Below are 10,297 nucleotides of genomic sequence, written 5' to 3'. Positions count from 1 at the left end.
GTCGTGTTAACATTCACATCTTATGTATGTTGAGCACTCCTGCACTTCATCAGCAGGAGGGAGAGGCAGGACATAGCCACAGCCTGGGGTGAGAGAAAGGAGGGGAAGAGAGAGGCAAAACATTCCAGACAATTCCAGGGAAGGGAAGGAGGCAGCAATCAGGAGAGCTCTGGTCTGAATGATTTTTCCGGTGGGATTGGTCTTGAAATTCCGCTCCGACCATGTAGACTTTCCCACCTTTAACCTTAAACACTACCCCCAAAACCTTCAGGAAATTCTTATGATGTCAATTAAATCCGCCCTCTTTAGTCTATTTTAAGGGCTGTCAAACCCAGCTTCAACCCAACACACGTTCTCACTTCTTTGCTTTTCTTCCTCCCTGCCCTATACCCTCACCCCCATTCCTCCTTTTCAAAATGGCACGCACCCTTCACGATTAGCCCACAGCTAACGTAGCTTCAAGCTGTGATGCCCGTTCCTCAGAATTTCACTTAGTACCTGAAATTCATTTGTGTTTTTAATCTGCTACTTAACTCACTCAATGCCCCTGATGTTGCAGCTGTGAGCCCCCCTTGGTACCCCCCCGCACTTTGTTCATCATTCTACTAATCGCAAGTGTAACGATTTATTATAGTTGGTTGTTGGCAGGTTTGGCCTGGATTCTGCCCTCTCTGCCTCCCCAAACTAGATTTTGAAGTCCCTCCTGCATAGAGGGACTTCATTTCTACTCCTCTCTCTGTCCCCTGCATACCACACTTCACACGGAGCCGGCCCTCAGTACAGCTTGGTTGAATTGCTCCAAACTGAAATGAGCTTCCACTGCAGCAGGAGGCATCGAAGGCTTTCCTGACAAGGTACAGGTTAGGGCATTCTTCCACTGGATGTTTTCCAGTGGAGCAAAGCTTCTACCGGGGAAGAATCACCCAGGATGCGGAGTTGAGAGGAGTCATGGGCAGTTAGGGACAGGGCTGCAGGGGGGGCATCAAGACCCAGACAAACAGTCTCCAAATGAGATGGGAAAGTCGTGGGTAGTCAGGGACGCATAGCAGAGGGCCTCGAGGCCAAAGAGAACAGCAGCTGACAGAAAAAACATGTAGAAAAGGGAACTACTAGGCTGGGAGGGCTACCGCCTCAGAAAGCAGACTCAGCCAAGACACCAGCCCAGGTGCAGGAAGGGGAAGGGCAGCGGGAGCCCAACCGTCTCCTAGGAAACAACCTAAAGGTTACAGATTCAAGCTGAGTCTCCCGCTCAGCTTAGTCTGTGGGGCATTTCGCTCGGATCTCTCCTTGGAGAGCTGTACTCTTGTGCTTTTCACTTTTGCAATAAAACTATAAACTGCTCCAATTTACCTCTCTGGGTCCGCGTCCGCATTCTTCCAGTGTGTGAGGCAATAGACACAAGAATCCTACATCAGAGTGATGGCGGGGAGGGGGACATTCCCAAAGGAGCTGGTCATCTCAAGAAGCCTGTAATGCAGCCTATGGCCATCAAGGTAACAACGGACATTCTGTTTTCAACGTTCCCTGGGGTACCTGCCTCTAGCTCGTGGGGTTCTGAGGGAACCACCTCAGGCAGGAGACTGGGGAGGGATCCCTTTCCATGGCCTTAGGGTTCAGGTTCCCCTGCCCATCTGCCCCTCAGAGAAGTGTGTTTGGGTCCCTTTTTCTGTCCCTCTCCTGACCTCCCCCCCACACCCCACCCCTACATTCCAGCCTAGGGCAGGGGGAAGCCAACAGATACAAAGCCCTCTGTGTATGGGGTGGTATGTGTCCCCCCACCCCTCCACCCAGAGGACACAATGACCCTTCTGCTCCTTGCACTCTGCCCCCCCCACCTCTCAAATGCACATGCCAGGCTGCAATTGGTTACTGGCTCAGGACAGCCCCCTCATCCTGGGGCCCCAGGGGATTTTAAGCGGGTTCCAGGAACCCCCGCTCAGTTCCTTGTCCCCCGCTCTCCAACCCTGCAGACGATCTGGGCCCTAGCCCTGCCCCAGCTATGGCTCCTGGGGCTCCGTGGTCCAGCCCCAGCCCTGTTCTGGCTGTGCTGCTCTTCTTCTCTTTGGGTAAGTGGAGCCACCCCAGCCTGGCCCCTGGGGCTCCTGTTGTCCTCAGCGACCTTCCCATACAACCCAAGAGTGAGCAGCAGTGGGAAGGTGACATTATATGTAGGGCAAAACAGAGTCTGGAGGGAGGCAGTAAAAGTATTCTGTGAAGGAAGGAGGAAGAATAGGGCATGGAGAGCTTCCCTGAGGGGACCTGACTGGACCCAGGTGGGAAACCCGTAACGTGGTCCAGAGCCACGCTGAGGGCCTGGGGGAAGCAATGTCAGAGCGAGGTAAGGACCTGGATCACACACCTGGTTCTGGAACCTACTCACCCTTAGATCTGCAGGAGGCACCTGACCTTAGAGAAAAGTCAGAGACTGTGACCCGAGGAAAGGGCCCAAGTCTGTGTCCCAGCTCCTCAGGTCCTGTACCTCCTGGTGCCTCAGTTTCTCTCTGTGGATTGATTATCTATTATGTGGGTGAAAGGAGCAGGAGGGAGGGCTATGAGATTCTAGGAGTCTGTCTATCCAAAGCTGTCTTCCTTCGTACATTGACCGACCACTTTCTTGTCCATGGCAGAGGCTGGGTAGGCAAGAGAAGGTCAGAGCAGGGTACGTGAATGGCCCCTTCCCTTCTCCGCACTGTGCTGGAGTGATAGGCAAATTGGGGGGGGGGGGCTGCTCAGAATGTCCAAGGTTGCTCTGCTGTCGGCTTCTTGAGTCCTAAACCCAAACCTGGACTCATCTAGGCTGTGGTGAACTATTCTTGAGTACTCGGAAACAAGTGAAGGATAGGGAGCTGGGGAAGGGCATGGCGAAGGGATTGGGGGAAGGGCATCTTGGAATTCAAGGGAGACAGTTCTGTGCCAGTCATAGGACCACTGGGCAGAGCTGGTGTTAGAGCAGGAGGAATAGAAGGTAGACCCAGTGCAGAACCTTCTTTGTGACATCTGGAACATTCCTGAGAAGGTGCTAAGGCTGAGGAATCAGGTGCTGGGTCAATGACACTGCAGGCTGAGGTGGGAGATTCGGGTCTATGGGGCAGTGGGGTGCCTGAGCCCCCAACATTGCTCAGACAATGGGTCTCTGTTTGTTTGGCTGCTTGCCCCCCCTCCGGTAGAACAAAAGGGTCTACAGTTGCCCCCACCCGGGGCCAGCCCACACACATAATCTGCCTGGAATGACCTTGCATGTGTGGGTGAGTCTCGGGAGTGGCACTGGGCCAGAATGGCCAAGAGGAGGGTGAGAAGAGCCGAAGGACAGAGGGCTGCCACGCACAGTCCTCGGAGCTCTGGGCTTGGGGTCTTGCTCTGCACCCAGCTTCCCCTGGGTGTTGTATGATGTCCCCCCCACCCCCCCATCCCCAGTCAAGAGCAAGCTGAATGGCCACCAGGGGTTCAGCAGTGAAGATGGCTGGGCCGGGGAGAAGCCTGACATTCTCTAGTTTTGTCATGTTTTTTCTGTAAGAGAGTTGAGTTTGCTGTGCTGTGAAATACTATGCTGCTTTTAAGGACGAGATTGAGCTCCACAAAGCCACATCGAGAGTTCCTCCAGACAGACACCTTAAGCAAAAATAGTAGAATATAATGCAATGTGTGCCAAAAAGGAAAGCGCCACAAAACTATTCCTTACAAGTACCTGTATAGCTTGAGTTTGTTAAGCTTATATTGAGCTTGATTCACAGAAAAAAACTACACATTAAAGTGATAGCTGTGGTTCTAGCTGGGAGAGGCAGACCGGAAAGGAGCTGGTGGGGGGCACCAAGACAGACTTCAGTTTTTACCTCCATTGCTTGAACAGTTTATAAGAAGAATGTGATATGTCTTACCCGTATAATTTATAATAATAAGATTTAAAAATTGTAAAGCTTGCTTAGATCTAAGGTGTAGTGAAGAGTTAGATACTGACCCCACGGGAAAATGAGATTTGGGGACAAAGTCCAACTTCTGGAAATCGTCCAGAGGTCTCATGTCCTCTGTGAACATCTGCCGAGCTGGGACGCACACAGCATTTGCACTCAGCTACCCAGCTCATCCAGAGATCTGGGCCTGGTCATTTCTGCTTCCATCTTTGCTATGGCCTCTGCTCGGTCCCAGACCTCCACTGACCTCTCCTCCCGGGTCCTTGTGCCCCCCTCCCCTGCCTTGCTTGCAGTGCTCTGCCCGGCCCAGGCCATTGTGGTTTACACGGACAGGGAGGTCCATGGCGCTGTGGGCTCCCGAGTGACCCTGCACTGTTCCTTCTGGTCCAGCGAGTGGGTGTCAGATGACATCTCCTTCACCTGGCGCTACCAGCCCGAAGGGGGCCGCGACGCCATCTCGGTAAGTGCTGGGGCAGTCCTCAGACTGGAGGACAGAAAGAGAGCTTCACAGAGCAACAGAGAAGAGAAGTTGCGCTAAGGAGAGGGAAATGCTTTATGAGCCACCACCCCCACTTTGGCCAAGGAAGTGTCAATCTTTGTCGTTCCCCCACCCCCAGCACTACCCTCTTGGGCCCAGGACCCCCCTCCTGCGGCGAGAGCTGCATGCTTCCCTCATTACTCATAGATCTTCCACTACGCCAAGGGACAACCCTACATCGACGAGGTGGGCACCTTCAAAGAGCGCATCCAGTGGGTGGGGGACCCCCGCTGGAAGGACGGCTCCATTGTCATACACAATCTGGACTACAGCGACAACGGTACTTTCACTTGTGACGTGAAAAACCCACCAGACATAGTGGGCAAGACCTCGAAGGTCACGCTCTACGTCTTTGAAAAAGGTGCGAGGGGACACGGGACTGGGGGGCAGGGGACGGGTGTCTGGGAGGCGGGACAGGGAGGGGTCAGGAAGGACTGCGCGGCTGGGGGAGGAGGCCAGATGCCAGCCGTACTGTGCCCGTCGGGTTCTGGGAGGTGGGCGGAAGGCAGCCTCTGCCCGGAGGGGGCGCGGGAACGGCCCCTGCTCGCCCCTCACTCGGCCCCCCTCCCCTCCCAGTGCCCACTCGCTACGGCGTGGTGCTGGGGGCCGTCATCGGGGGCGTTCTGGGCGGGGTGCTGCTGCTGCTGCTGCTCTTCTACCTGGTCCGGTACTGCTGGCTCCGCAGGCAGGCGGCCCTGCAGAGGAGGCTCAGGTAAGGGGCGGCAGGGGCCGCTGGAGGGCGGGGAGGCGCGAGGCGACGGGAGGCTGCGGCCGCCCTGCGGGGGCTCTGGCCGGGCCGCACCCACAGCCCCGCTTTCCCTGCAGTGCCATGGAGAAGGGGAGATTTCACAAGCCTGGGAAGGACTCGTCCAAGCGCGGCCGGCAGGTTAGCGGGACTCAGGGCCTGGACAGCTGGGGAGGAGAGCCGTGGGAGCCGCCGGGCAGAGCGAGGGGTGGGCCGGGTGACTGACGTGCGCGCCCCTCCCCAGACGCCGGTGCTGTATGCCATGCTGGACCACAGCAGGAGCACCAAAGCGGCCAGTGAGAAGAAGTCCAAGGGGCTGGGGGAGTCTCGCAAGGATAAGAAATAGCGGTTAGCGGGCCGGGCGGGGGCTCGGGGGCCAGGGGCGGAGTCCTCCAAAGGCGCTCAGGTGGTGGTCATCGAGATGGAGCTCCGGAAGGATGAGCAGAGCCCGGAGCTCCGGCCTGCTGTCAAGTCCCCCAGCAGAACCAGCCTCAAGAACGCCCTCAAAAACATGATGGGCCTGGACTCCGACAAGTGACCCCCAGGCCCTGCCTGAGCAGGGGGCCCTAGGCTCCTCCCACCTGTCTAGGTGCTTTCCTCCTTAGCTCCCAGCCCTGCCCTGCCCTCATCCCTACGAGATGTAAGTTTCTTTCCAAAATTCATTCCCCAGGCACATCATATCCTCCCCCACTTCCACCCCCTGGCTTTCTGGGAGCCCAGGGCCTGATCCTACCCTGCACCGGCCCCAAGGACTGTGTGTTTGGTGCCTGTCCCTCCGGCACCGAGAAGAAAGGGACCTTGATACCCCGCGCCTCGACTCCAGGCCACCTGCATCCCCACCCCCTGCACCCCCCAGCCTGTCCCTCTGCCTCTTTCTTCTCTGACCCTCCCTGCCCTCCATCAGGTGGTCCAGCTCCACACTGTGTCCTCCCAGCTAACACCCGGACCATCCAGATCAGACTGTCCTCCAGGGTTTATTAGGCTGTTATTTTTTATTTTTTAATCCATTCCTGTTTGTTTGTTTACCTGTGCCCTTGCTCTGCCCTCCCCCCATGACTGAGTACCAATGACGTCATGTGGTTTTTGCCACCCCCATTAAATCCTTAACGGAGAGCCAGCCCAAGCAGAAGGGCCCTGACCCTCAAACCTCAGCTGCAGGATTTGTGCCCCCTGACCACTGTGGAGCACTGTTCTGGGACTCAAGGTCACGGGGAAGGAGAGACAATGGATCCTCACAGGTCGGGGGTGAGGAGGGGGCAAGGAGCCTTAGAAATGCCTTTTAAACAAGCAAACAGGCGAGAAAACCAGTGGGAAATTGGGGGAAGGGAAGAGGCTGTACCCCAGCCATGGGGTTCTTAGGGTTTTTCTACATTCTGTATATTTCTCAAACCCCCGAATGTCCTTAAATGTTTAATAAACACTGACATTTCCAGAAGCTGCTGCCTCCATCTCCGATTGCCTAATTTTTCTGGGAATTTTCAAGGGTTAAGTGCAAGAGTTAAGAGATGGAAAGGACCCAAGTGGGAAAGCTGGCTCTACATTGGGGAAAGGTCAAGGAGAGGTCAACTGCACCAAGTCCCGCAGCAGGTTGTCAGGGAAGCAGGGTCCTGTCCCTTTAGCTGCCTGAAGTCCTCCTAAGATCTCCATCTTCCGGTTTGGGCTTTGGGGACATAGTCCAAGTACTCCCTGCTCAGATCACCAGACTGCTCCACATCTGTCAGGGCTGCACTCCCAGCTCAGCTTTTTCAACTTAATGGGTGGAAAAGCCCCAAGAGAGTGACACGTGACACAGATGTGATAGCTGCATGTGCTTTCTTCCATGACTTTCTTATGCCTGTGTCTTCTGCCAGACCACTTAGTACAGAGAGTTCACCAGTCCCCTGAAGACTTGCAGTTTTTGCTCATGAAACAAAGCACTCAAGAACAATTCCTTGGTGGTCAGTATTCAGGACCGTGTCCCCAGCAGTAGGAACTAGAGGGACAGGGGAGAGAAGTGGGCCTCCAGGGCCCCAAGAGGAGTTGCAGGCATGCAGAGAGGAGGCTCGAGTGCCCGGTAGTGGAAGCAAGCAGCTGGGCGGAGAAGATGGGGTTCCAGAACCTCACCGAGAACGACCGCTGGTTCTGCAGATGCCTAAATGCTTTTTCCCAGGAGGACTGTCTTTCTCAAAGCTACAGCCTGTTTTGGCTACTGGGCCCTTCCTTTAAAATATGTCTGAGGATGGAGATCCAAGATGGTGGAGTAGATAAACACTGGGCCTGCTCCCTTCCATGAACATAATAAAATTATAACTAAATGATAGGACATTCAACCTGGAGAACCATCTGAAGTCTAGCTGACTAGAAGTTTTATAACTAAGGATACAAAGAAGAGGCAGTATCGAGACTGATGGGAGGGGCAGAAATGTGAAATAGACGGTTCCCATACCTGCAGGCCCCACACCTGCGTGTGGCGGTTGAGAACTGGGAGGGATATCTCAGCCAAAGAGGTTCCCCATGGAGGAGCAAGGGACCTCCAGCCCCACACCAGTCTCCCTAGCCTGGAGTACTGGTGCTGGGAAGAGGAGCCTCTACAATATCTGGCTGTGAAAGACAGTGGGGATTCAGACCATCCAGCTGGGACGGAAGGTGGTAGGAAACCCAGCCGCCCACCTAAGGGATCTGCTCACAGACTCACTCACTCACAGGCACTTATCCGGGGCTCCAGCGTGGAGATGGTGACTTGGAGAGCATCAGAGGCATTTGGGGGGCAGACTGAGGAGTGTGGCCAGGACCGAAGAACAGTCACCATTTCCCCTGTGAGGGGTCCTTTCCCTGTGCAGCCGGCAGGCAGTTGCCATGTTTCCTGTGTTGAGCCCGCCCTCTACGCTTGCGAACAAATCTGAATCTGATTGGCCTGGTGAGCTCTGAAGCTCCGCCTTGCTGACTCTGCTGGGATCCCACACCACCCAACTCCCCCTAAGCAGGAGGAACTTTCTCTGCAACAGCCCCGCCCAAATTGCACTGTTTCTGGGAACACAATCAGAGTCCACAGGCCCCAGATGGGCAGTAACTGGCCTCAGTGTGCTCTGAGACTTTTGCTGAGTCAGTCCAGGCTCAGCACTGTCACCAAACCAAAGTGTACATTAACCTGGTGACCACTACGCTTCCGACTCTAGTAACTCCGAGACCCTGCTTCATCCAGTTTGCATACTTTATCAGCAGCTGAACCTTATGGGAGCCAACAGGTGGCAGCAGGCCTTGGAGTGTCCTGGCTTTCTGGGGGGTTACCCCAGGCCTGGTACTGGTGTCAGCCGTCCAGAGTTCACAGCATGGCCTTTCCCATATGCCTCCAACTTTAGCACAGGCAACAACCAACCACGGATCACTTTGTAGCTCCTACCAGGTAGTCCTGAGCTGGTCACAGACAGTGGGTGACCTGGGCTTGCACCAGAGCCCCTCCCAAAAGGCCCCAAAACCAACATAGTTGGAGGTTAGCTTCAGACCACAGCAGAGCACCACCCAATTAATCCCACAAATGGCATACACAAAGGGTGGTCTCAATATGCACCAGAACCCACTGGGGCAAATCCACTCGGTGAGGTAAGCCCCTCCACAGAAGCCTGCAAGCTGTGGAAGTGGCCAAACCCCACAGCCAGTCAGGCTGAGGGTCATTCCCACCAACTGAGGTGCCAACAGCAATCAAGGCTCAACTATAACAGGAGGGCACACACAACATACACAAGAGATACCCCTGGAGCAGGTGACCAGGGAGACTGTGCCAGGGCGCCATAGGGCACCTACTACGTAAGGCCATTGGCCAAGACTGGGGGATGTAGCAGATCTCCCTAATACATAGAAACAACACAGGGAGGCAGCCAGAATGAGGAGACAAAGAAATGCATGCCCCCCAAAAAAAGAACAGGAGAAAACGCCACAAAAAGAACTAAACAAAATGGAGGCCAGCAACCTACCAGATACAGAGTTCAAAACAATGGTTATAAGGATGCTCAAGGATCTTAGTGAGTAGTTCAACAAAGAGATAGCAAGCATAAAAAAAAAAAAAGACATAGAAACCATAAAAAAGAACCATTCAGAAGTGAAGAATACAATAACGGAAATGAAGAGTGCACTAGAAGGAATCACCAGCAGACTAGATGAAGCAGAGCATCGAATCAGCAACTTGGAAGATGACATAGCAGAAAACACCTAATCAGACAGCAAAAAGAAAAAAGAATAAAGAAAAATGAGGATAGCTTAAGAGACCTCTGGGACAACATCAAGTGTACCAACATTCGCATCATAGGGGTACCAGAAGGAGAGAGAAAGCAAGGGATTGAGAACCTATTTAAAGAAATAATGACTGAAAACTTTCCTAACCTGGTGAAGGAAATAGATGTACAAGCCCAGGAAGCACAGAGTCCCAAACAAGATGAACCCAAACAGACCCACACTGGGACACATTATAATTAAAATGCCAAAGGTTAAAGACAAGACAGAATCCTAAAAGCAGCAAGAGAAAGGCAACTACCATGTTTCCCCGAAAATAAGACCTAACCGGACAATCAGCTCTAATGCGTCTTTTGGAGCAAAAATTAATATAAGACCCGGTCTTATTTTACTATAAGACCAGGTCTTTAATATAATAATATAATTTAATGTAATGTAATATAATATAATACTGGGTTTTATATAATATAATACTGGGTTATATATACAGGTAAAGAACTTCCCAGACAAGACAAAGCTAAAGGAATTCACCACCAAATCGGTATTACAAGGAATGTTAGAGGGACTTCTTTAAGATGGAAAAAAATATATATCAAAATTATGAATAATCAAATGGCAATAGCTACATATCTATCAACAATTACTTTCAATGTAAATGGATTAAATACTCTAAGCAAAAGACATAGGAGGGCTGAATGGTTAAGAAAACAAGACCCTTACATTTGCTGTGTATAAGAGACTCATTTCAGATTGAAAGACACACATAGGCTGAAAGTAAAGGGATGGAAAAAGATATCTCATGAAAATAGAATCAAACAAACAAAAAATCTGGCATAGCAATACTTATACCAGACAAAATAGACTGGAACAAAGGCTATAACAGGAGACAAAGAAGGACCC

General features: G+C 52.8%; 1 protein-coding gene across 1 annotated transcript; it reads left to right on the top strand.

The window, feature by feature from the left end:
* The first annotated feature begins 1,908 nt into the window (after positions 1 to 1,908).
* On the top strand, positions 1,909 to 6,626 carry MPZ (myelin protein zero). Its single transcript, XM_033094015.1, is given in 6 exon segments — positions 1,909 to 2,066; positions 4,202 to 4,368; positions 4,594 to 4,807; positions 5,023 to 5,158; positions 5,272 to 5,332; positions 5,436 to 6,626. Coding segments are annotated over 6 exon segments (939 nt in total). The 5' UTR covers positions 1,909 to 1,999; the 3' UTR covers positions 5,730 to 6,626.
* The last annotated feature ends 3,671 nt before the right edge of the window (positions 6,627 to 10,297 follow it).

Source organism: Rhinolophus ferrumequinum, chromosome 22, assembly GCF_004115265.2.
Source record: "Rhinolophus ferrumequinum isolate MPI-CBG mRhiFer1 chromosome 22, mRhiFer1_v1.p, whole genome shotgun sequence".
NCBI classification, from domain to species: Eukaryota; Metazoa; Chordata; class Mammalia; order Chiroptera; family Rhinolophidae; genus Rhinolophus; species Rhinolophus ferrumequinum.
Note: the sequence above shows the minus strand (reverse complement) of the source record. Positions and strands in the feature narration are given on the sequence as shown.